The sequence below is a fragment of the Centrocercus urophasianus genome, unplaced genomic scaffold (assembly GCF_019232065.1).
Source record: "Centrocercus urophasianus isolate 14NV4802_14NV808 unplaced genomic scaffold, USGS_Curo_1.0 seq_18, whole genome shotgun sequence".
Taxonomy (NCBI): domain Eukaryota; kingdom Metazoa; phylum Chordata; class Aves; order Galliformes; family Phasianidae; genus Centrocercus; species Centrocercus urophasianus.
Window position 1 is genome coordinate 7,083,595 of NW_024884733.1, and position 27,617 is coordinate 7,111,211.

A 27,617-nucleotide genomic window follows, 5' to 3' on the forward strand; every position below is an offset into this window, starting at 1 on the left:
ATCTGCAGCTCGGAATATTTGATTACAGTTGATTGAGAACTGATGGCAAGAGTAGGTTGGGTTTTTATAGAATGGCTTTCATAGTGCCTTGTCATAATTTCTATCTAATTTTCGAATATTTCTCTTCAAACTACACACCAATCAGTGACAAAAATGGCTGAGAAGAAAAAGGATTTTCCTGTTCCATTGAAATAGCATGTATTCATTTACACGAGAATATGACAGCATAGGAACTAAGAAGAGCTAAAGAAGAGAGAACTCTTTCCTTACCTTTTCACAATGTCTTTTTAGAAGAACGGAGGAATAAATATGAATGTGTGGAGTATCTGTATTTATTACCAGCCTTTTTAATTAAGTGTATTATTAGTATATGCTGTCCATTCTCAAAAGGCGATGCTGCTGTTTTGGTTTGGTTTTTCTCACAAAAGCAGAGCAACAACCAGCATAAGACAAGCAAGGATGAGCCCTGTGAAATTGCATCTGTTTCTGACTGGTAAAGCTCCCTGAAGCACATACAGAAAGTTCCAGGGTGTCATAACAGAGGAATCTTGTTACCCTTTTGTGATATTTTTTTTTCTCCTTAGCGAGGTCATTCTTGGCATTGAAAACCATGCTCTCTTCCAAAACATTGTTCGCTGTGGCTTACTCATTTTTATTTCCTGCCACTTAAGTGCTCAAGAATTTTCCAGTGAAGGGATCTTACTCTGCAACAGATTGCAGTGGGGGGGGGGAAAAAGTGTTTACTTTTGCTCACTGATGGGAGGCATATCAAAGACAAAACTATTTGAAGTAACAGGACAGCTGCGAAGGCTGAAGGAGAGCTGAGGAGCTGTTACTGCTCAAGACACATTTCCTTCAGATATACTGTGAAATCTGTGGGATCATTAAGGACAGCTGATAGTCAATAAAACGGGAGCAGAAGAAATGGAAGTTGCGCTGAGCCCTACCTGTGTCTGTCCTGCCTGGCATGGTATGGTTCACAACTGGAAGCTACTACTTAAGTTTGTATGTGTATGCATATGTGTAGAAGAGAGGAAAAAGCCATTTGACAACTTTTAAAACTTGTTTTAAAATACATTTTGAGTCTGTTCATTTAGTTAGAACGTTAGGCTGTTCTGCAGGGATGAGTGAAGTTGATGTAAGTCAGAGTATAATAGGGAGATCTGTAAGTGTGTCGACTTTTTGTATGGCTCTTATCCTGACTCCATCTTTGAATAGAGTGGCCCCAGAGTGTAGGATTGAAGACTTTGCCAGCTGACCTTCATTTAAGAGGATTGCACTTCTGCACTGCTGAAAATACAGCTGTGCCTTAGCCATTTCGAACAGCACTAGTATTATAAAGCAGATTTCATAATGCATAGACAGAAGCTTCGAGATGGGCTGTCTAGCATATAGATTGTATATAAATTGAAAAAATAAAAGTTGGATGTTCTCGTCCTTGTGCTTTGAGAAGGGCTTAATTTAATCTTCACTACTAAAGAGAGAGGAATAATGGGAATTTAGATAAAATGCCTAAGGAAGCTGAATGTAGAGGCAGAAGGCAAAATGGAAAAATTTATCTTTGTGATAGGGCCAGAATTCTTCCTTTTTTTTTTTTTTTTTTTTTTTTGACATAATGTATTTTTTATCAATTTTGAACAATTACGGTTAATTTTTAATACAGACATATATCATTGACTTCTACTTTCTACAGTAAGGTGGTGTTAATTCAGCACCAGCAGTTTTCATAATGTATTTGCTATACACACACACACACACGTTCTTTATATGCATGCTAATGCAGAACTGAAGTTGATTCTTTCAACCTGAATGTTAGCTAAGAAGCACACAAGTAGCAAGCATTTGTGCTATGATGAAGATGAAATATATTCTACTATTCATCATAAACGTGAGTCTGTGATGCATGAGACTAAAATACTGGTGTCTCAGGTGACTGTTGTACAGTGATTAAAGCTGTGGTTTTGTTGCTTATTTCTACTGGTTGAAGGGAAACCCCCCCATCAAAAGTCAGTATAGATTTTTGACCAAGAGTCAGATTTTGAGAACGCAGTTAAATGAAGGTGACTGAAAACTGAACGCTGAGCACAAAACAAGGTTTTAGTTAATAGGGTTTGGGGAATTACTTTATTATCTGTTAGGGAAAATGGAGATGTGGCCCAGGAAATCCAGGATTTGGAGTTTCAGTGCTTTCCTAGCTGTTCTTGATTGTGTGTTTAGTCGTGTAATTTAGTGTTACATAGTAGTGATTGTTGCAAAGCATATTAAGTTTTTAATGTCAACACCTAGGGAAAGCTACAGGCCTGTTAGAATTACCCACTAAATAGAGAGTGTGGGGCAGAAATTTTCATTTGATGCCTCTTTGTAATTTTGAACAAAATCAAATTGTAATTAAAATCCTCCAATGAGATTTATCCAAGGGTGAGTACATACTGAAATGGACCTCTCTGTCAAAGCTGGAAGGTGAAAAATTGCAGAATGGGATCATAAGAACCAATACATATACGTAAGTACAAATATGAAAGCACCAAAGTAGCGACATTGCATTTTTGTTCTGGATGTTTAACTTTAACAGTGTGTGTGCAACATGATAATACAGTCCAAGGAAAAGACTTGGGTAGTGTAGAAGATTGTAAAAAAATCCTGTGACTGATGAGAGTGGCATGCTTTTCTTGTGCATTTTAGAAATATTCAAACTTAACATTACTGAAGATGGTTAGTGATTCCTAATAGTGGCAGGAGCAGCCACGAGACAATGCTGGGAAGCACAGGCTGTTTTTTTGGGTTGTTTTTTTTTTTTTGCCATGTTTTCTTGTATTAAATATGTAAAGCATAAAGAACTGGAGGCTTTCAGACTCTTAAAGTTCAGTATTTTGAATGGGATAATATTGCTATGCTGCTTATTAACTTTGTAGGTTTGGTTCGTGAAATTTATGTATTTGTATTCCTAAGAATGGAACTATGCCTATTTTTTTTATATATATATGTACATATAGTTCATGTACATATATATATGTACATATACATATATGTACATTTATATATGCGTGTAGGTATATCCAACTCAGATAAATAAAGTATGTCCATAGTCTGAATTAGAATGTGGGAGCATGTCGTCGAGGATTTCTATTGTTAAAATCTGGAAGCAAACATATTGAGGACAATAAGACTTATTACTGGATTGAAATTAAACCTGAAGTCATTCATTTTACTTCATGCAAATACACGAAATCAATGTTTAGGAATAAAGTAACATTGCAATTAAATGTCAGCTCCAATTGTGATAGTTTTTTAAACAGTGTTTTTTCACATGGCACCTATAGCGAGCTTGGAAGTTAAAAATGTAAGGTATTTGTATGCATTCAGAAGGGTTGGTTTTGCCAGATTGTCTCTTTTTGGTGAAATAAAAGATTAGTCACGAGATGACCAACAGCTTAGTGTTCGGGGACAGATTGCCATGTGTTAGCTTTCCCAGTTTGTGTGTGATAAGAGCTGAGACTAGGTCAGTTCCTTGAAACAGATTTAAACTTGTTGGCAGGAGTGTGAGCGAAGGAGCTGGGGAACAGAATGTGCACTGACACATGTGGGCTGCGCTCCTGCAGCCTCAGCTAGAGGTGCCCTGCCTGAAAAAGCCTTTGTTTCAAGGCTGTGTGCTCTCCCAGTGTTTTAACTTGGAATAGAGCCGTGTTTATGTATACTCCTTGGCAAAGAGATTTCACAGGGGCTTTTCTGATTGTACGAACTGTAAACATAAGGCTTAAATGAGGCTTGTGACAAAGGGGGAAACAAATGAATTTGCATTCCTACTGTGGGGAAGTGGTAGCTTTTGCTGCCATTACGATCAGCAGTGCTGGATTCCAGTGTCAAAAGGCAAACTGAGCCCATCCATTGTTCTTCCTGCACACCAAAAACCATTGTGTCTTGTTTTGACTTGTTCCCATCTTCATGGTACACACTGCATTTCTTCCTTACTGTCTATTTTCTAAGTTCTTGAACTAAAGTGATAGGATGTGTAGAGAAAGAATGGGATGGAATCTGCTTTAGGGGCTTTTCTTTTTTTTTTTTTTTTTTTTGGTATGAGAATGTGGTGTTTCTTTCATTCTTCAATATTTTTTTTTTTTAATATGGCACCTTGAACCTGGCAAGTTCTGTAGGTGGAACAGGACAATTACAGGCAATATTCTAGGAGACTCCAAAAATATGTCTGGCCTTCCCAGCTTGAGGCAGTTGCAGCATGTGTGTATCTGTAGTGCATGAAGTTGCAGATAGCATCAGACATTCATCCTGGACCAAACTCAGAAATTTTCACAGTAAATTACTGTGCTGTTTCTAACTTGATAGACTATGTTGTACAGGTATTGCTTGGCTCTCAGTACTTATTGACACTTCTAGTGCTGGTTCCCAAGCTAGTGTTTCAGCAAACTGTCTGTTGATATGAGGGCTCTGACAGACGCTGTGCTGCAGACCTCTGCGGTGTTTGCATATGGCACAGAACTTGTACAAATACACTTTTTTCCTTCTTACATCACTTTATACTACTTTACGTACAATTGATTTCACTTGTCTCTAGCCAGTGCAGCAAGTACATGCCAACGGGACTCTGACGTGTATTTGTATATGGGTGACTCAGCAAAGAAATGCTCAAAAAGAGAGTTGAGGAGAAAATCTGAGCACAAATTTTATTGCCAGCATTAATCAACAGATGGCATGAATCTGTACATTAATGTTGCTTGCAGCCTGTTCCAGACCTCAAGATCATCACTTTTTCTTCCCTGGCCTATGTCTTCAAAGCAGCCCTTTCCATGCATAAGTGCTTCCAGTCTGTTATATTCTTATCACTGCCATCGTTTGGGACCTCTTGTCTCTTCTTCTCTTATCACAATTCATGGCAGCCGCAGCTAAAGCTTTTGATCCTGAAAAAGCTCATGCTGTTTTCTGAACTCAGCAGTTACTTTACCTGGTGACAAAAATAATTCAGAGTTCATTGCTCCAAAATTCCTCTTTGCGCATCAGTTCCTCCAGAAATACAGATTCTGACTTCCTCCTGATATTTCAAGTCTTACAAGCTGATACTTGGAAATTTCCCTTCATCTCTCTGGCCGTGACCACCAAGACAGTTGCACTTTCTTTAATGTGGTGTGATCTATAAGCACGGCGCATGTTGAAGTTGCTTTGAGCTGCGATTGCTAAAACTGGCAATGTGTGGAAGAATAAAATTAAAACTTCTTTTTTTCAGTGAATGCGAAGAATAAAACATGGCTGGGAAAAAATGATGCTGCATAATTGGTTTAACCAGTAGTCACTGGGGCTGGGGGGGAAGAAGGTTTTATTTAGTTTCTTATATGTTAGAATTCTATCGCAGCATCCCTCGGTTTAGGAACAGAATTCAGAATAACTGAGGTGAGGCTGTAAAGAGCGTCATCGGTTGCTATTGCGTTGAGGCTTTGAATAGCATCCCCTACATCTAATCACTTGGATTTTGATTCAGTTTGGGCATTTTGAAAAGTTTTCACAGAAAGCACTAAGGACCCATCTGTATTCACTTAGGTACCTGCAGTGCTTTAAAAAAAAATTCTTCTCACACAGAGCATTTCATGAGTCTTTCCAAAAGCTACAAAGGAACGTTTTTGAAGTCTTTTAAGCCTTTTCCTCTGCTAGGTTATAACTCACAGAATGCAGGTGTGAGTGGGATCTTCTCATTGCTCCATACTAAGCAACTTTCATGTCCATATGACAGTTGCTCTTGATACCATTTCAAGCATGATGTGGATAGCAAAAGTGACATTGTTTTCTGTGTGTGTTTGGTGTTTGCCCGTTAGCAGTGGTTTTATGAAAGTAATTGTTTGAGCCCCATATTTTGTGAAACTGTGGATATAGAAATGCCTCATGAGTGTCAGGCTAATACTTTCAGCTACGAGTGATGTTGGAACAAGAGATTGATGAATGTGTGAGGTTGGAAATTGGAGACTAAACCACGAGCAAATTGTAATAAGTTTGTATCTATGCACTTACAATCTCTGAGCTGATGTGATGATCTGATGTCAATATAAAGAAAGTAATTACTGTATTACCTTGGTACCTGACTATCTTAAAAGATGAAAAAATCCTTTTGTTCTCATGCTGTTGGTACTTGTTACAACTTCTATGGATTGTTATGTAATATGCATTAGGCCAGCTCAGATAATTAATCCAAACAGAGAGCATTCTAAGCAAAAATAAGATTTTGGTGATGTCTACTTTTCACACACTTGAGGGGAATGAGTCATTTAAACATAAACAGGTGCATAACAGACAACTCTGATTCAAAGGAGAAACGTAACCCACCATAAAGTTCTCTTTACAGAGTCTCTCTTAGTTACAAGTTTTTGATGAAAACTGTTTGCAGAAAAGTGGAAATGCAAGCATGTCTAATTTCACTTCTGTTCAAAACTGGTAATCCAACAACAGTAGAGTTGAAATTACTTGACTGAAGTAACTTCATGTGGAAATAGCTAATTTCGTGCAAGGATAAAGATGGGTGGACTTCTGTCATGCTTCAATGAAAAATTAATACTTTTTGAAATCTTAGCTTTGGGGCTAACGCTTAAGTAGATGCCTTAAGGCAACTAATAATTAGTACTAGAAAACTTCTTTTCAAAGATATCTCCAATGTTTTTAATTAGGTTATTTATATGGCATTGTTGTAGTTAATTGGTCGCTAGTCTCTACCATATTCATTGAGGTTCAGTTGTGATTTGAGTTGCTTCGGTTCATTTTCCATGCAGAGCGAGGGTATTGTCTGTCCGGAATATCTGTAAACTGGAGTCCTATTCAATCACTTATTTTTGTGTGTTCAAAGCATACTTGGTTTAGCCTGGTTGCAACATGCAAGAAATTGCAATAAGCACCTGTTGTTTCTTTCCCTGATGCTGATCTCAAGGCCTGACCTGCTACTGAAAAAACTCATAATCCTGACCGTTACAGTGTCAATCTTTTGGTTTTTGAGTCACCTTTTAATTTTAATTTAATAATGCACCAAGGAAAAACCACCTTTGTAAACAAAAGTTGAACTTAAATGCTGTGGAACATCCAGTACTAATGTCTCCAAATTTCAGTCAGTTCTTGATGGTATCACCCTGGTTTTATTCTTGCCATCCCCCCCCCCCCCTCCTTTTTCCCTGTCCTCCATCATTATAATGCCGTACTCATTCAGCAGAGACTGTCTGCATCTGATTTTCTTGGAGTTGGGAAATTTCTGTACTTCAACAGTACTTTCAAAACATAGCCTCACCTATAATGAAATTTGCTTTATCTTTGTAAGAAGCTGAACATTAAGTTTTCTTTCTTTCTTGTAACCAGACTTGAGGGTTGGCAGTCTTCCATGGGTATTTTTCTTGATGCTGTGCTTGAGAAGCCATGATGCTCAGTGTAAGCTGTTTACTTACTAACTTTTAGTAACCCCTTTTGTCTAATGTCATCTGAGTTTATTAGTTTATTAATTGTTTATTAGTTGGCAAAGCAGTGAAGCAGTGTTATTGCTCTCCATGCACAATCTGTATCTTAATCTTTTGGTAGATAATGGTATTTTTTTCCCCTTTTAAAATTAATTCTAGAACAATAGCTTCTGCTTCAATTTCCCTCCTATTTCCTTGATTAAAAGGAAGTAGAAACACAATATAGCTAGTTGAAATGACCTTTTTATTAATGTCGCAAGCAATGCAAGTTAAAATGGCTGTGATGTTAGCAGTATTTGTACGATAGTTAAGATCCTGTTAACAAATGGTCTATTATTTTACAGCATAATTTAAATTTAGAGATGCAGCTAAAAACTTGCAATTTATTATTGAAATATCTGTCCTGGGAGGTTGTGGATGCAGATTTGTCTGCATGGAAATGTGCAAATAACCTTTACCAGTTTCATGTGTAAATAAAATGATGATGAGAAGCACTATCTAAACTTAAAACATTACTAAGAAGCTCTTGATGTGAATAGAAAAATCAGAATTGTTAGGAAGTCTGTGGAGGCATCTCAATCTGATCGTTTTGCTTGGTTCTTTGGAAGATTTTCTTTTCAAGGCTTTTAAGGACTTTACATTTTTAGGACAAAACTTTACGTTTTCAGAATCCAAGCTATTTATATGAAGATAAATGCTTCTATCAGGCTGAAAGTAGAACATCCAGACCAGATGTTAGATGCGTGTATTTGAAGTCATCGAATTGTTTTGACTGTTTGTCGTACGTTAATGATTTACTCGAGAGTTAATTTGTAGAAAAGCAGCATTCTTTTTAACCTTTGCAATTTGTTTAGACCTGTGTGTTTAGGACAGAACATGCTAAGAGCTTAATTACCAGAGCATACAATAGAAGAATCCAGTGATCCTTCAGGGCGTGAGGGAATCTGGATTTTTAACACGTACTCAGTTGCTTGTATTGATACCTGTGCACTTGTTTGCTATAAAACCCATGTCTGTAGGAATTGAGATAGGACAATGCTTAGTAGCAGACCGTGAATAAGCTTATTAAACAGGTGTTTTATAGGTGTCTATCATGGCAGGAACCATTAATAGCGAAGCAGAGTGAATTTCTATGGCAAGTATATGTGGTGTGTTATCTGTAATTGATGTAATGAAATCCAAGACAGCTTTCAATATCTGTTCTCCTGATTTCATTCTAAGTCAAGTATTTGTTCCTGATCATGTAAATGTCTATATGTAAATGTTCATATAAATCAGAAGAAATATGTTACTATCTATGGTAAATTAGCAAAGCTAAACCAAGTAAGGTGCTTATGATTAAAATACCATGCTATGTGGTCATTTTACAGGTCTGTGTTTTTCGAATTACATGGTTTTGTTACTAAATTAATTTCAACTTATGAATATTCACAATGTACTCCTTAATGGTTTCGAGTGGCTTCTGCATAAGAATGAGGTACGTGTTCTTTGAGCAAAACTGTGAAGTGTTCAGAAACTTTGAATTGAATGCTCTTTAAATAGCTAAACAGTGACTTCTGCTGCTCAGGGTACAGCTGCACAAACAAAAGCTGCCCTAATTGGAGTTGGAATTTGCAGTGTGAAGTTACTTAAGAGTAACTTCTACATAAAACTTCACATTAGAAATGTGAAATCTTTCTGTGCACTCACTGAGAAATAAGCTGCTGTATATACATGGAGTTAGAGTATGCAAATGAGAAGCTGCCTCAGAATAGCTAACGGGCCATAAATTAACAGCTGCACATACCATGTGTGGTTAAAGAACCCACTACAATACTTGCTCTGTCAACTCAATTTTTTTCTGCTCTGAGAGAAACCATAGCGTGTAGGTCTCTGAGGTTATATTTGCCTTGTAAACAGAATGTGTATCATAAATCTGTGCTTTGTCATGGGGAAAAGCCTATACCTCCATATAAATGCTTTTGAAAAGCATTCATATCGTGTATAAACTCAATATCCTTCATTTTCAGGACAATGTAAAATGGAAGCTGATGACTTCCTTCCTTATAGAAAATACTTGATCTTTCTCCTGTCAACTTCTGTTACGTACTTCTGTCTTTTCTCATCTTAATAAATGATTTTTAAGAAGAAAAGCATACAAAGTCTAGGATTAAGTACTAGCCTCTACAACTGCATTGTTTGCAGTTTTCAACATTAGAAGAAGGTGATTAGGTCGCTCACGGTAATAAGGTGCAGAGATGTTGTATATCAGTTGCAGAGGAAGGATCTTACAGCTCCAGTAGGACAGAACTGCTCAGTGTCTGTGCTAAGAAGCCATCAGAAGCTGTGAGCTGAGGTTTGTCCATGAAATTATCAGTCTTGAGGCAGTGATTTAAAAAACTAAAAGTCACGACCTCTTTCCTTTATTGATTCTGCAGAAATTGTTCATACAAACAAAGGTCACAGATGTAGAATTGGTTTAATGTCTACTCATCTAAATGGCTATGTGTCCCACCATTAATCAGACACTTCCACATTACATTTGTGGTTTTATTTATTTCAGTTGTGTTCTTAAAACCTCACTTATCCTTCTGTACTTTCGTTTCTATTGTTGGCTTTGGAGAAGATAATTCAGAAAAAAAATGTGGGGAGGAAAATAAAATAAAAAAAGATTTGAACCTATTTCATTAGACAGGACTACATGTGTTCTGGAGCTTTGTGAAAATGTTGGAGACAGAAAATTTGCAGCACAACTCATATGGAAAATAAAACAAGGCTTAGTGATAATTATTCTGCAAGGCTGCAGGAGAACACTACTATCTTTGAAGCAACTCATGGCTCCTACCCCTCTCTGAAGTACGACCTGCAGGTCTGTTTATTGCAAACACTCAATCAGTGGCAATCGCTGGAAGAGGGGGCAGAGAAGTTGCAGCAGTGATTCTGTGGGGGAGGAAAGATGAATGGACATGTGGGGCTGCAGCCAGCAATAGTTAAGAGTGCAAACAAACTAAGCTGGATTTAGAAATACGAAACATAACATTATGGGAAGTGATGTTTTGGTAGCTTTCAGGTTTTCTTTCCATTTTGTGTTGCTCTGACTTCAAAGAAATGTCATGGGAGAATTCTTGGTATGTCTTCAAAGTGTGTAATCAGCGCACTGTGGGAACAGCCTTTTCACGTAGAAAGTGCTATTTTTCCTCTACAAACAGATGCAAAATTTCCATTTTCTTGGCTGAAAGTAAGGTGATACAGATTTAAATAGCAGTCGTTTCTCAGTTGCAAGGCCTCTCTCATAGGTAGCTTTTGCTGATGTTCTTCCTTTTAGGGTGCGGTGTTTTGATTTTTATCATTATCTGAGTAATTGCTGTGAAAGGACAGTGGCAAAAATACCTTTTCTTGGATATTATAAAAGTAAGTCTTAAAATAACTGTTACTGACTCAGGTGTCCTACATAGGTGTTGGTATTTTAATAATCAGAAAAGAGGACAGCAAAAATTAGGATTCGTCTTTTTTTTTTTTTTTTTAAGCCACCGAGGGTTAAGTCCTTATGCTGAAGATAATTAGGAGGTTGCTGAGTATGAAAGACTGAGTTCTAACCCTTGTTGTGGAAACTGCAAAGCAATTTTTGTGTTAGTTAAATCATGGAACTTGAAGCTCATTGTGTGTTGTCTCCTGCTTATTAGATTTTGAAATTCTGAATCACAGAACATGCTGTTAAGTATACATGGATATACGTATGCCACACTGGAGTCATTTGAAGCAGTTTTTTCCATAATTCAGATAACATGAAACCAGGGATGTATTTTAAAGGTTTTCTGTCAGCCTCACATATTGCAGTGGCTGGAATAAACTACATGCCTTAATATATTTGTTTTGTTTTGTTTTTACATGATTAGCAATGTACGTATTATTCAGGTGGGATTTGAAAGAAGTAACCAAGAGCAGAATTTGTTCTTGCAGGGATTTTATGTTGCTTTCCAACCAGATATGTGACTTCACTTTTCCTTACATGGTGCGTTAACTGCAGAGTTAACAAGAATAAATAGCAGTACAGGTCTTTTGTTTGTTACATTAAGGTAATTGGATAAGGCATGAGCAGAACCAATTATCGTGAGAGTGCTATTTGTGGTCACTAAAACTCTAGACAGCAGGAATGCATTGCCAGATATGCATTGCATATCTTGTTTTAAAATTTCTGTAGCCAGTTGCTTATAGTTACATACAAAGCCTTGATTAGAAGTGATTTTGTCTGAAATGTAACAGTACAATAAATTGGAAATAATTCTATGAATGTAGGAAAAAATTGTATTGACGTCTGATGGTTAAAAGGCAAACCTTTAAAAGTTTACCAGGTGTCTCTTCTCCTCCATGTCTAAAACAGGATCTATGAACAATTTTGAGTACGTTCAGTATTTTTTCTCTCTTATAATGGAAATACATTGCGCTCTTTTTTGTTATATCCTCTGTAACCCTGTGTTCATGGAAAAGTACTGTACCTGACAAGAAGGCCAGCAGTTAATGTTACCTCTTCTGTCTTCTTTAAAGGAAGGTGCTTCTGCTCGAAAAACACAAACACCAGCAGCACAGCCTGTACCACGACCAGGTAGGGTGCCATCTTTTCATTTATGCTGTTATTCCAAGTAAGTACGAGCTCCAGAGGAGTTGTACCTAAAATTTTAGTTAGCTCAAGAGTGAAGTGAGGGTTGGTTCTGGGGCCTTTAATTGCATGTGCATTGGAGAGAACACATCATTTCCTGGTTAACGTTATCCTCATAGTTTGAGAATTGTAACGGTCTGATGCTTGGGCTCATTCAGCTCACTGTTTGCCCAGTCATCCTCTTGAAAGGTTGTGGTAGTGAAATTGGAAAGTTGAGTGACAAACTTCTTGCTTATAAGTCTAATAATTCACAAATTAATACTGAAATATATAGCAAGAGCTGGTTAATATCTCAGTGACAAACAACCTAAGCAGAAAAGTAAATCTCAGAAAGAGATGTGTATTTCTTTAAGCAGTATATCAGAAATATTTATTTGTGAGTGTATTAACATTTTATGTATTATCGTTACTTCTTCATGTGTCTTTACATATGTTTATAGTAGAGCTTTGTCAGCTGGATTTTTAATTCGTGGTCTAGTAGACTTCAGTTTTGTACATGAAACTCAATCTCAAATTGAAAGTTAGAACAGTGTAGATATTTTGGCATGTTCTAATGAGAAACCCTTAGAGATTTGAGATGAGTTTAAGAGTACGAACAGACTTTGTGTTTTGGTGGAAGAAACTTTAAAGTGAAGACTACTATTTAACAGCAAGTTGCTTGTTGTTATGAATGTGTTTGGGAGGGATAATTTGGTATTAATTTCTTTGGTGGCTTTCTTGATGTTAATTTTATTTTAAATCAAAGATGCCTTTTGAAATGAATGCTGGTTTTTTGGTTTGTTTTTTTTTTCCTAGAAATTGTGCTAGAGCTTTGTGTTGTTTAGACCAAGTACTTTGACTGTATGCCTTGGTAATTCCCTGAGATGTATTAGTAGGATTTAATGCTGTAATTTAATAATGTGATAAGACAAATTCCCTAAAATCATGCTAACACTGAATGTTTTCAGCATTCCTAAATGCTGTTGTGCACAGATGATATGATTGTTTTGTTATTTGGGTGCTAGAAAGGTCATACTACCTGTCATACTTATCTCACTGGCCCTGTTGAGCACAATAATGTAAATGGAGTTGACAGACAGCAGTATGAAAAGGGTAGAAAAGGCAAGGGCAGAAGCGTGACTGGATTGTCACAGGAACCTACTGCTATAGTTGTAGTTTCATGTGCATTAGCTGGTAGGAATGCATTTTTATCATTACAATGATATTGCCTTTCTCTAAGGCCAGTCTAATCTTAGCTTGCCTCCATACTGCAGCTTGAAAATAGAATAAAAAGAGAGGTACAGTCTGAAGAAAATATGTAATACAATGTTTCAGAAAAGAATTCCTCCTTCTGCTAGTTCTAAGGTAGTTTGGAGATATCCTCCTCAGGAAGGAAGAGCGGTAACAGTGATTGAAATACTTAAAACATGCAGTATTTATGAAGTTGCTTCATTTTTATATAGGAAAAAATAGATGAATTGTCCAAAACAGGTATGATACTGTCTTGAACAACTATATATCAGATTATTTCAGTTCAAGATTTTTGGGGGATGTATCTAGAGTATCTAATTTTCAATTAAAAGCGTCTTGGTACAGGTATCAGATTTTTGTATAGATGCAGTTTTCTGTTTCCTAGGCAGTTGATGCTATCCATGTATTTTTTTTGAAACTTCTTTTTTTTTTACAATGAGGAGATAATTACTTAAAAAATAGCAATAAAATAAAGTACGTAAAGTTGAAGCATTTCAAGACAATATCACCAATTATATCTCTGCATTTGATAGTGTCAGGAAAAGATAATTGAGGGATATGGTCTCAATATTTCAACAATGGCAACTGCTCATGTGAATATTTATGCTGTCCTAGCCAGTTTCTGGAACAGTTGGTCATAAATAAACATGAGCAAGATGATGCTATGAAATTGGAAGTCAATTAATGAAAGATGTTATGCATAGTGGCAGTTGAGACTTGATGTACACAGTCTGCATCAATTCTTCTACTACTCACCATTTTCTAATTTTGTGAATTAGGGTAAACATATAATGATGACTATCAAGCACAAGACTTCTATTCTTCTTTTAAGTTTAGGACTCCTGAAAACTGTTTGAAACTGAACTATGAAGTGTTTATTTGGAGAAAGCAGGTTATTGAGTAATAGCATCCAAGTGAGGAAGCGTACATGCCTTGCTGACTTCAAACTGAAGTATCTCTGATATTGAGGAGGCTGCAAAACTTGGAATGGCTAAAATGGAAACAGTTTATTGGGGGAGGGGGGAAGCTCAACTGAGGGGTTAATTGCAATCCAAAACTAACTTGAATAAGACTGAATTTTCAAGTTCATTAGAAGTTCTATGTATGTTAGGGGTAGCTAAATCCTGTGGGTCTCATCTACCATTGCTACTAATGAAAAGATGAGGATCTGTAAAGATGATCTTGTGAAACATTATTCCTGTTGGTTCAGTGCTGTTGGGCTTGGGATCCACAAGCAGCTTGCTTGCAGTTGCTGGCAATGTTTGGAACACTATCGTGCCCTTTCGTTTTGAGGTGGATGGAGGGGGATGCGTAGTTGGCTTAAAAGTAGAGAAGATTGACACAATTACACTTGCATCTGTATGAAGTCAAAAGCTGCTTATCTTCTCAATGTTGGAACCCAGTTTAAAAAGCCCTTCTTCAACTTTGTGTTTTGCATCTCTGGAAACAATCCAATGACTGTAGTGTGACTCCTGTGGTTGAAAACACTGAAATGTGGGATAAATATTGAAATGTTTTGAGTTGCAGCATTTGTATTATGTATTAGTCATTCTGTCATACATTCTGCTTTTTTCTCAGTTTCTCAAGCAAGACCACCTCCCAACCAGAAAAAAGGTGAGTCATTTTTGGTTACATGGTCCTTTTTGTTTTTGTGTGAATTGTGCCCACTCTTTCTTTTACTGGAACCACAAGCATGCAGAACTGTGTTTTGCTAAATATGGTGTTAGTGTTATTTACAGACTCCTGGAGACTCTTGATACAGGCATACATTTTATTTGGTCAATGAAGACCTTCAATTTAAATAAAACTTACTACAGTTTTCCCTGATTATTTGTCCATGATTGCTGTCCACTAAGCGAGAGTTTTGGTTTTATATACAGTTTCTCTAATTAAAAAAAAAAAAAAGTAAACCAAGAAATGCAACTTAATTATCTCTACAGGATCTCGAACTCCCATAATCATTATTCCAGCAGCCACAACCTCTTTAATAACGATGCTTAACGCAAAGGACCTCCTGCAAGATCTGAAGTAAGTAGCTGACTAGAACATGCTGTATAAAAGTTGTTTTTAGATATAAAGGTATATTAGGACCAAATCAATAAGTAATCGGGGGGAGTATCTACTGTCTGATATGACAAGCTAGGTTTACGGGCTGGATTATTAAAAAAAAAAAAAAAGTGTATTCCTCTTCAGTAGTGATAAAAAATGCCAGAACTTAATTTCAGAATGTTTACACAGTTGTGACCTATGAGCCAAATTACGATTGAGAAGATCCTGCAATTCTGATGACTGTTGTGGTTTTTCTTTTATGTAATGCACATGCATGTGTGTGTGGCTGAAGAACAAACCCTTACCATGGAAGAAGGCTCAGAGGACATAGTCAAGGGCATTGTGTTCATGCAGCGCAAAAGAGAATGCAGGAACTGGCCACAACTATCTTAAAAGAAAAGGAGTGCAGATAGTGGCTTTTGGTTCAGATCAATGAATATATTAGCTGAGCAGATGAACCAGCTGTGTTAATGGCCTTCCCTGAGAAGATCAATAGATCTAACTTCGTGAGCGAGCCAGACCACCAGAGGAGGGTATATATGTTGCCTAACCTAACATAGCATAGTTAAACAACCCAGAAAATCAACTTAAAACAAGCCTGAGCTTTCTTCAGCAGATGGATTCTGTCCCAGTGACTAGGAACACCCAGCGTTCCAGTAACTAGTGACGGTTATCATACAGTGACTCATAACAGGAGTCTGTCTACATGGTCATCTAACTCCATCTTGCAGTTGCTATATTGTACTTATAGAGCTACTAACTGAAATCAAAATATCACTCTGTTCAATTGAAATTCCATAAAGGATCAAATGTTCAAATTTGTAAATTCAATATTAAATAAAACTCTTCTGTTTTGGAATACCTGGAAGACCCTGGTCAGAAAGCATTGGATTCTCACACTGACACCTTTAGACAAGAAATTCCTGAGGGTGAATGATATTTACTAAAAGTTCAGTAATAATGAGACTTTTATCTAGCACAATAACTGTAAATAGAAGCTTATAGAGCTAACTTGTGAGGAAGGAAGGGTAGTGTTAAGACCAGGTGCGAATGAGAGTGTTGCCATTCCTATTGTGTAGTGTAGTAGGTTAGAAAGAGATAGCAGCTAACATTTAAAAAGAGAGGTAGAAAAGCGGGATTTTTTTAAGAGTAGAACATTGCACTGATCTCAGTAGTGTTGAGAATGAATTTGAAAAATGGGAAGATTCTTAGAAAAAAAAACCAACAAAACAACTGAAGAAAGGATTAGAAAGCTTGTGCTGGTTGTGAAGAAGTTGCTTGATAGCAGTAGTGAAATTAAGAGGTAAGAATTAGACATTAAAAGGAGATAAAGTTACAAAAGGCATGATATACACAATGTATGCAGGTACAAAATCAAAATAGGTCTCTTAAAATTGCAACCTCAAATCATAACGAGCATTTATATGCTGGGATCACTTACTGTCAAGGACAGTGAATGGTTGGACAGTTGGACAAATGTGCTCAGTCTTTCTTTGCCAATATCAGTGTAATGTCTTTGAAATTACATTTTCATTGGTGCCGAAAAGATGGAGACTTTGTTATTTTTCTTTACATATTTTTTGTTTAGCAAAGATTAGTAAATGAGAAATGACTCTGTGCTGAAGTGATAGGCATTCTTTTTTATAGTTCACATACAACAAAAATAATTATAATGCATATTCAGGGATATATTAATGAGTTGCTAAAATCTATTCATTGCACTGTAGTTTGCTAGGATATGACAGTGAAGAAACAGCTACTGTGGCTTAAATAAGCCTCCCGAATCCGAAAATTTAATTAGTTGTGGCCGTGTGCAATCAGCATTACAATCCACTTTGTTAGTGGAAAGGTAACAGTTGCTATTATGATTTTTTTTTTTAATAAACAACAAAACACAATCAGGAGACTCTGGTGTTTAGAGTTACCTGTCTGTTAATATTGGTTCATTTCTGAAACAGCCATTTTCACAAAAGTATGCATTTATAGGTTGTTTGCACCAGTAGTCTGTTCAAAAACCAGGGAGCTCTTCTTTCTCCTTCAATTTTATCCTGTAATGAGACTTCATATGCTTACTTTTGAGAAGTAGACTGTCCTTACTGCAGTGCTAAGTTTTTACTGGAGTCAACTTGGAACTTTTAAAAACAGCTTTGTGAGATACTAGGTATCTAGCCTTCTGATCTCCAGCTATTTCCAGTTTCTAGATGCCAGTAGACAAACTGGACTCTTAGTGCATCTTCTGAAATATTTAATCTGAGAGGTTTGCTTTTAACATTATAATTTAATGTGCTAGCAGTTACTGGGCTGATATAATTATGTTGACAGAGGATGTTTGATTATGTGGGTATTTAGTTTAAGAAACAAATGCATGAGCACAAGCCCTGACTTGTTCATCTATGCAGTTCATGACTTGCTGGTAGATGAATAGCTGTAATGGAATAAAGGATGTGTTTGTCACATCTAAGTATATCGGTGCTGGGAAACCTTGATTGTTTTCAGCTTTGTGGGGCAGAGTTACAGTTAAGTTCACTAAGACTCTTCCACAGAGGAGGCTGATCATTAGCATGCGAAGAACTTGATACAAGGAAGAGAAAGCAATGGCAAAAATCAAGTTTAAGGGAACAAAGGATATTACTAACATACTTAACAAGTATGATGAAGCAAATGAGGAAGCGGGGAGTGTTAACAAATCAGAAGTGCAATAGAAGAACTCAGAAGAGCAAAATATTAGTTTTGCCGTGACGGTTCTAGTAATGTGCTAGGAAGTGTGCCATGTGGCCTGCAGTTTTTGTATTCCAATTGATTGAATTAGTTTGTTTAGGGATGGCTGTAGGGTTTGTTCCTACTATTCAGATAGGCACAGTGTGAAACTAGATATGTATCACTCTACATCAAGGCTAGATTGAGTGTGTGTGTGTGTGTGTGTGTGTGTGTGTGTGTGTGTGTATATACATACATGTATGTGATGATTTTCCAAGAGAAGTAGTTGTGTAATTTCTGCCTTGAATCACCCCCTGCTATAACTTTCACCACTTTTAGCTGTATTTGACAGGAAAGCAGAGATTTGGAAGACAAATGTTATTTACTGCAAATTGTAGAATAATTAAAAATAAAAAATAAAGTTGCCCACACTGTTAAACATCCAAGTTAATATTCCTCTCTGCTTACTACACCTGCTGAAGAAGGTGCAGATAGATTAGAATAGCTTGTATTTTCAGGGGTAGTTAGCTTGTAATAGGTGTATGAGAGAAGATGAATGATCAAGTATGTGAAGAAGGGATTTTGGAGCTAGAAGAGAGCTGAAGAGTCTGGTAGGAAATGTAAGAGATCCCACAGAGTACAGGTGAGTTGTCCCCTGGGAAAATGAGACCCAGGGCTGTGGGGCAAGGAGGACATGATACACATGTGAAGCACTCTGTCTGTGGGCTGCAGTGCTGTCTATTGTGCAGTCCTGTGAAGTGTGTGATAATAAGGAATGGGTACTTGCATTTACGTATAGCTAAAGTGGAGCAGGAGTTGGCATCAGGGAGATGTCAACAGTTAAATGATAAATACATACTTTTAGTGTGTCAGTACTGTTACTCGTCTTGTGTTTAATCATAGTTAAATTTATTTATCTGATAAGGAAGCAGATTACACAGGAACTAAAATGAGGAGCTAAAAATTCTCGGTATGGCTAGAAAGCTCTGAAAATTTATTGTTTGACCCTTTGTCACAGAAACAAGAAATTGCTTTAATTTTCAGTATCAGTAGTTTTGCACAGCTAAGAATGATGTGGCAAATGAAGCCTTTGAAATTCTTGTTAAAGTGCAGTTTCTTTAACTGGTCTGTATGGCTTGACAACTCACTGAGATTTATCCAACTTTAATATTGAGCAAACTGTCTAAAGGATTATGCAGTACAAAAAATGACTTATTCTCTTGCAGAGGTAGGTCTGTGAGGCTTTTGGCTCTGTAATTGAATAAAAAAGTTTTGAGTGGTAAAAATAAGTCTCAAATTGTAGACAAATCAAATGTATGTTATGATGAACTCAGTTACTGTCCAGCATTGGAGTTGCCTTATTGTCTGTTCATGCATTTTTCAGTGTGCCTAAATTGTGAGGCAGAAAGTGTTGACCTGACCTGAGTGAAAGTGTTCTTGAAGTTAATGCTAGCAATTGATGTGAGTTCAGAGCCTACACAAAGGCAGCAACGGCGGAGATGTATTACTGGTTATTGTCCATCATTTGATCCTGTTCAATCACTTGTCTATTACCTGAGAAAAGTGACTTGCTGTGTGAAGGAATGCACCAATTTTTATGTGATCAATCACTTTGGCAATTAATAACGAGAATTGAACATTATTAGTTTCCTAGAAGAGATTTGAACTTGAGTTCTAAATAGGGATGGGATGTTATATTTTTCTTGACTAGAGAATAGGAAAATGTAGAAGCAATGAAAATGTATGTTACTATGCAGTCAGGTTTCCAGTATGTTTCTATCATACTGCATGATGGAAAACGGGGCAAGTAAAAATAGGTCATTAAGCACCACCAACTAGAATATTGTGGCAAACAATTCCCGAGGGAATATGACATTTTTGCTGTTTTCTTTAATGCTGAGATGGAGGTTTCTTTTATTTCATATAGCTATTTCTATTGATTCTCAGTTCTGGAGCACGTGGCTTTTGTTACACGTGCTTAATCTGTGACAGCTTTGCTCCAAAGTCCTCGAGAGACAAGCATGTATTTCATAACCTTTTTGTAAATCATGCTTTATTCCTTTATGTATACATGTACGTAATTGTTTCCTTCAATGCTCTCATTACAATAGCCACCTTTTTTACTCTTTGAATTTATTGGAACAATATATATTTCACAGTTCTTATTTTTTTTGGTCATCAAAACATATAAGATAAAACAGATAAGGTGTGTGTTCTGTCTTGGGGATATGTTCAAAAGCTTACAGATGTGTATAGCAATTAAAATGAAGGGGATTGTAGGCCAGAAGACACAGGATTAAGACGCCATTTGTTGAGCCTCGGTTATGTAATACAGTTTTTAACTGACTTTGAGCTGGAGAGCAATTGTCAATAAAATAGCATTGAGATGAATTCTTAAACATTAAAAGCAAGGCGTAAAATAGAAAAGAAGTGTCAGCCAATTTTGGAATGTCTCAGATATAATTTATGGTGGTGAAATCGCTAAACTTGAAGGATCAGAGTATTTGCTTCTTCACATCCGTGTTTGTCTCGTCAGAGATGATTAGAGATGATCTCATCAGAGATGATTAGGTTTACTGTTCTCATTTTTACCTTTTCTAGTATATTTAAAAGCACAGCGTATCCTAAACGTCATGTGATTGGTGATTGCCCACGCTCTAATCTGTCAGGGTCTCTGCAAAGTGCGCCTACCCCTCAAAGGTGTCGACAGCTACTCCCAATTTATTATTATCTGCAAATTTAGTATATGTTCAAGTTCTGTGGTCAGATGACTTACAAAATACTAAAGATAACTGGTCCTATAATGGAGCCTGGCCTCCAGCCTGATGTAACCCCATTTACTATACTCTTCAAATCTGTCAGCAAAGTGTTCACCCATCATGGTTGTTTTTTTTTTTTTTTTCATGTATGCTGTATTTTGAGAAGCAACTATCAATAGTTTTGCTGAAATCCAGGTGATGGTACCTACTGCCTTCTCTTGGCCAGCTTGGTAACCTCATCACAGAAGATGATAAAGTTCTTAAACAGGCCTTTCCCTTCGTGAACCCACATTGGCTATCACCACTGACTGCTTTGTCTTTCAGGTGTTTTCCAATAACTCTGAGACTATCTCCGTAATTTTGCCAGGCATCAAAGTGAGAATGTAATTACTAGGGTCTTCTTTCTTGCCCTTCTTGAAAACTGGGGCTACATTTACCAACTTGTGGTTCACTGGGCTCTCTAAATTCCAAGGACTGTTGAAAAATAATTGTGAGAGCTCTTACAATGACGTCGTTCAGCTCTCAGTACCCTGGGATGAGTCCCATTGGGCCCCCTGGATTTAAATGCATCCAGCCGGAGCAGTTAGTGCTGGTAAAACAAAACTTGCAACGTTGTCAGGACAGCCTTTTATGCACATTCATGATTAAAGCTGCTTTTCACTGTTGAGTTTTTAAATTATCGTGCTTGGTAGAGTTGTCCAAAATAAACCTGTGTTGAATGTTTCAGTGCTGCGCTTCATGCACTGTGAAGGTAGCATTCTGTGTATCTATCAGATGTGGTAGATACAATGTATGTGGATATTAATTGTATTTGAACTCACTGCTGAAATTACTGTCTTAACATTTTTATAATATTCTAGCTGGCCTAAGCATACTTTTTTCAAATCCATCCTTTATAGCTTTTTTTTTACTGTGTTTTCTTTTCTATGTTTTGCATGCACCAGACAGATAATTTAGAGTTTATCTTGTAACAGCTGCCGTGCAGTTTTTGTCCTCTCAGTGCTGCATAGCTCCAGTGCTCAGTTCAGTTATTGTTAACTTTTTTTAATAATTTTCTAATGTAGTACTATGCATTTGGGGATGCATTCCAAAAATTGATTGGGCTAGTCTGTTTGTGAAGTGATGTTAAATCCTGCATAGTACAGGAGTGGTTCAGCTGTTTGTTGTGGTTTTTTTTTTTTTTCAGGTAAGGAAGTAAAGTTACTGCTACTGTTAGCAGGTTTTTACTTGGCAGTTTACACATTCTGGTCTAAACAAAGATATCACATCTATTCCCCCACAGAATACCTCTTTTTCAATAGGTGTGACGTTAGCATAAGGAAGTATTTTCAAGTGGATTGAATAATGAATATTCCTCTTAGTTGGCTTCTCATTCTTTTTTGCCTTTCCTAGGAACTTGAAATGCAGTCTACCTACTGTTTAAGCATATTCAAGTAGTTTTTAGTACAGAAGTTGGAGTGGATCTAAGAGAATACCTTTAGAGATTGTTCAAACAGCATACCCTTAAATGCAGTAAACTTTTAGAAAGCGCCATCTGTTCTATAATGAAGATAAATGTCACCAATTGCGTACAGCATTATGTGTTTAAAATATAGCACCAATACTCCTGGTACCTTCTGCAGTTAAACAAAACACACTGCTTCTTTTGGTCAGAACTTAAGAAACAAAATGTCAGAAGCAAACAATATTATGAGTGCAACTGGTGGTTCTGAATAGAATGTCAGGGGAGAGAAGATGGTTCTGAGCTCATGCTCTCCTTGGTTCCTTTGCTGGCGTAGTAGGTGATACTGGGTCGCGTCAGCATACTTTGCTGTCACACAGTTTTAGTTCTGTGAAGTGCAAGTCCTTGTTACAAATTCCAGATTTAAATTTGAGATTCATTCAAACAGCCTTACGCTAATCTCACATTTATGATACCAATTTTGGGAACTGCTGTGTGTATTTTGTTTTATTACTGCCATATAGAGGAAGCTCTTTAAATGGAATCACCTTTTTTATAAGAAGGAGGTGGAAAATTCAAAGTTATGGAATCTGTTGGAGGATTGAATCTTAAGGATTTGTGGGTTTTGTTTTGTTTCTTTAGAGATTGAGACATGAGGATCACATTGTCCTTATTTTGCAAACATAATTGATCTGTCAAGGAAGCTATTTAAAATAAAAGGAAAGAAAAGAAGCCATAATTGTAGTATCATACATCAGATGAATCATCTAATAATGTAAAATTACTGTCATAAAATTAATAAGTAATAATATAAAAGGAGAAAGGAAGAAAACCACCAGAAAACAGACCCCTCAGTGTTTTTGATCCAAAGTCACAGTTTTCTGGAGAAAAAATAATTCTGATGTGTATGTTTGAATTTCCCTGAGGACAAAAGCTAAAAAATGTGCTCCAACAAGCAATCATTTCTCAATGGACAAGCTTCCCAATGTCTCCCCATGTAACCCTCAATCCCTAAAATAAATTAGTTAATGTCATTTAGCAGACAGTGGTCTTGCTTTTCATCTGCTGACGTGTTGGGTTAGGTAGGCAAGAAATGTCACCAGTGTAATGGCTGTAGTTTTGAGGGGCAGAAGACCTAGTACGACTAGTTTTATTGTAAATGCTTATGAAACTTCATCTTGCTGTACTGAATGGAGTCGTGGAGGTGTAGCATTATGAAAGTGAGATGGCTTCAGTGACTGCAATAGTGAAAGGATCTGATCAAGTCGTTAAGTTTCCTGTTACGGTGAAGTACTTTTGTCTACTGACAGTTTCTTTATTCCCCAAGGTTTGTACCATCAGATGAAAAGAAGAAGCAGGGCTGTCAGCGAGAAAATGAAACTCTAATACAGAGAAGGAAGGACCAGATGCAACCTGGGGGAACTACAGTCAGCGTTACCGTACCCTACCGAGTAGTAGACCAACCTCTGAAACTAATGCCACAAGACTGGTAAAATAGATGTCCCCTTTACTAAATTTCTTCATTGGGAGAATTCAGAACTTGAAAGGAACCAATAAAATTCTATTAAGTTGCATAAAAATGAAAACAGGAATACAAGAATGGGTTTTTCTGTTGGTTCTAATGGATTCTTGTCTCCAGGTTAAAATGGTATAAAAATGAAATTGTAAAATCTGTTATAAGGATAGTATTTTACATTTTAACAGTATGAGCAGCACAATTATGTTTAGTTTGTCTGAAATATTGCAGAAATTCAAGTAGGAATGTTTATATGACTTCTCCAGTTTCTGTTACTGTAGTGTGCAAGTCATTGAAGTATGATGCAAGGCAAAAATCCTCCTTTCTCATCTTCTTTCGGACTGAGAGTCTATTGGGAAACTGCATTTGCAGACATCTTCAGCATCTGATATTCTAGCTATTTTTTTTTTTTTTCAAAGTCAAAAGAAATGAACCATGGGTTTAGTAGTGAATCAAATTGATTGAACTGAATTACATGATGGAAGCCTAGTTCTGAAGGGAGAACCTCAGCTGGGGAAAGGGAATCAGAAATAACTTTTCCTGTTTAAAAAAAAAAAAAAAAGCTGCAAAAAGATATTCTTCATAAAGGCCATTCTTTGATACTACGAAAATGTATTTCCCTTTGAATAAGTAAATGCTGAAGCAACATGCATTTGTTACATTTATTATTTATGTTATGTTTATTCTATATTTGTGATGCAATGAATTAGGAAACATTTCTACTACTTCCTTGTAGGCATGACGATATTAGGTGTGCAGGACATCTTTGCTGATTGTTTTTAACCTCCAAAGTAGATTCTAATGGGGAAGAATGTTTTTTTTGTTTTGTTTTTGTTTTTTTCAGAGGTTCTATTCTGAATTCAAGTTCTCAATGCAGAGAACCCTTAATCAGTAGTCAGGGGTTTTGAAATTCTGACATCAGATAGCATTCAAGATGTTAAATGATCAGACCTTGATCTCTTAGGTCAGAAGCACTTTCAGAACATTAAGCGCTATGTTTTTTGAAAGTGTTTTTTTTTTTTGGGGGGGGGGTGTTTTTTTTTTTTTTTGTTTTTGTTTTTGTTTGTTTGTTTGTTTTGTTTATCCATGGTAGCATTGCTATCTGGAAATGAATGTGTGGAAATGTTGCTGCTGGCTTTTCTGCTTCTCATTACAAAAGCTGCAACATAAACAGTTAAGGTTTAGGACTGTCTCCTCCCAATTCCTACTCCCCTCTTCCCTGAAAAAGGACGAAACCCACCACCAAATAGTCAGACACACATGCATGCACAACTCTTGATTGGTCTTCCCAATTTGAAATTCAGTAAACTGAAGTTGAGAATTGGATTAGATACACAGTAATTTGTTGTAGTAGGTAGGAACCATGCTTGGATGGTGCAGGTGTTCAAGAAAGCAGACCATATGTGGCTGAACATTTATTCTCAAAGGTTTTTTAGAAAATGTTATTAATATAAAAGCTTCATCATTTTAACAACAAATTTATTTTCTTAAACAGCAGTTAATGGTTACATAGCATTGCAATATATGACCAACTTTGTAATTGGAGGAAGGAAAGTAGGTGCCTGTCTCTTGTAGTAAGTTTATAGAATAAAAGTTAACAGTATGCAAAATAATGGCTTTTAAGTTGCTGAATCTCAGTCAGTTTACCCTGTAATTCATAGAGGTGTATCTCTAAACTAGTAGAGAACTTTGAGAAAACCAAAGAATAATGGCCAGAAATAAACACTATTGAGATAAATGAACCTGCAGAGAACAGAGCTGAAAGGTAATTCATGTAACTTTTCTTTTTCCTTTACTTTGTAATAGAGAAAAAGTAGATGTACTGAAGATGCAGTTGTTACACGTGCTTGATTGCTGTTGCTTTAAAAAGAAACACAACCAACAAACCATGCTAAGATGTGTTTCCCGATTAAGAAAATGTATTTTTGACCATCCGTCTATTATGTTCACAGGGATCGTGTGGTGGCAGTGTTTGTACAGGGTCCTGCTTGGCAGTTCAAAGGCTGGCCGTGGCTCTTGCCTGATGGATCACCTGTTGATATCTTTGCGAAGAGTAAGGCTGTTGTTTGTATTTTACTGTTTGTTGTTCTGTTTCTTGTTTAGTAGTGTGCTTACTACATGGTAATATGCTGCCAGGGTACTGTTGTGCTGGGGCGGTTGAGAAAACATAGTCATTGCTATCTGTGTGAATACCCAAATGTGAAGTTGACCTCTGCAACTTTTCTGTTGTTTGAAAGCTCATAGAAATAGCTATTGTTTTGAAAAGTGAATTAACTTTCCGAGCATGTTAGGTGGACAAAAAGACCATGTTTGTAGCACTGGGTAGAATAACAGATTTATGAGCTGTCCTTGTGATTTCATGATGTGTTTGAAGAGCGGATTAATCACCCAGTATTTCAGTAAGTCTTACAAGTATGATCAGGTGTCTTGACAAAAACTTGAATGTCTAATAAGATGTAGGTACTTCTAATATGCAAACTATATGCTTCCACTGTATAGATCTGAAGTTTTTTATTAGCAATATTGTGTCTTTGTGTATATACAGTGCACTTATATTGCACAGTTCGTTCTTCTATTTCAATTTGTACTGTAACATGTAAAGAAGCCGTAAGCCTCTGTTCTCCTGCTATTTTTTCATTGTGAAGTTGCCTTAGTAAATAGGCCTTTTTTTCAGCGTGTGCTGTTTTCTGAACTGCAGACTTAACAAACACACAAAATACCCAAATTCTGAAGAAAAAAAAAAAAAAAAAAAGTCATCTTCCAGTCAGTATGGTGAGGAGACATGTCTGGTCAGGTTTTGTGAGTCCACATTTGGAAGATGAAGTAGAAACTGGAAAGAATGCTGGTTTGGGATAGGATGGAGGAGAGTAGTCCAGAAGGAGAAGGATATGTTTGTGAAGAAGAAAACAGAATGAACTGAATGAAGGAATGAACAAGGAGGAAGTGAAAGGTTTTTATAATCAAAATGAAAACCGTACCATGGGAGAGCTTAATAGAAGAGGCTAATGGAATAAGAAAACAGAACTTCAGACTGAGGAATTAAGAAAATGGGAATGGTGAACAGCAAAACTGAGTAAAGTGCTGTTAAATATTATAAGCGCTGGGCAGTAGTTTCACACTAATTCCTATGGCTAGTATTATATACATAAATGTGTAGAGGACCATGGTAATTGTCTTGAATTTCTTTGCTGTGCCAAAAAGTAAATCCAAATCCTAGCTTGCATAGTTGAAATGATACTAAATACTAAAATACTATTTTTTTTTTCAAGTTAAAGAATACCTCTTCTTTCTTTCAGTAGTTAGTTCCCAATAATGTACGTCTCTTTCCCATATTAGATTATTTTCTTTTGTTACAAACATTAACGTTTCAAAATTTACAAAGCTTTTATGAATACCTTGTGTACTTATTTCCTTATTCACTGCCTTCAAGATTCAGTCCTGCATGGGATTAGGTGCGTAATTGTTTTTGAGGAGTTGCAGACTTAATTCAAAAAAGATGGTGCAGTAAATTGATTACCAGGAAGGAATTGCACAAGACTTAAGTACTCCATGCTGGATCATATCAAAATTATGATTTGGCCCACGAAGCAAAAAGAACAGCAAGAAAAATTGAAGACTCTTCTTGCTAATGCTTGGGTTTACATAATTCGCATGAGACAAGGCTCCCAAAAGGAAATGAACTGATAACATCTGACTGTTATTAGCTGAGCATTACATCAGAGGAAATAGGCAGTTAGTGACTTTCTCAAAGTACTTCATGTGGCATTAGGGGGTTACACTGGCATTGACTTAAACAAGCCTGCCAGTGGTCTCTGAAATAGCTTTCTTTTTTGTTATGGTTTTGTTATGGTGGGATGTA

General features: G+C 36.7%; 1 protein-coding gene across 1 annotated transcript in view; it reads left to right on the forward strand.

Moving 5' to 3' along the window:
* CDC73 (cell division cycle 73) overlaps positions 1-27,617 on the forward strand; it is a 98,514-nt gene that overhangs the window by 67,603 nt on the left and 3,294 nt on the right. Inside the window, exons 11-15 of the mRNA XM_042819062.1 lie at positions 11,955-12,012; positions 14,875-14,910; positions 15,237-15,324; positions 23,570-23,731; positions 25,711-25,811. Coding sequence (XP_042674996.1) covers positions 11,955-12,012; positions 14,875-14,910; positions 15,237-15,324; positions 23,570-23,731; positions 25,711-25,811 — 445 coding nt within the window. The remainder of the gene's footprint in view (positions 1-11,954; positions 12,013-14,874; positions 14,911-15,236; positions 15,325-23,569; positions 23,732-25,710; positions 25,812-27,617) is intronic.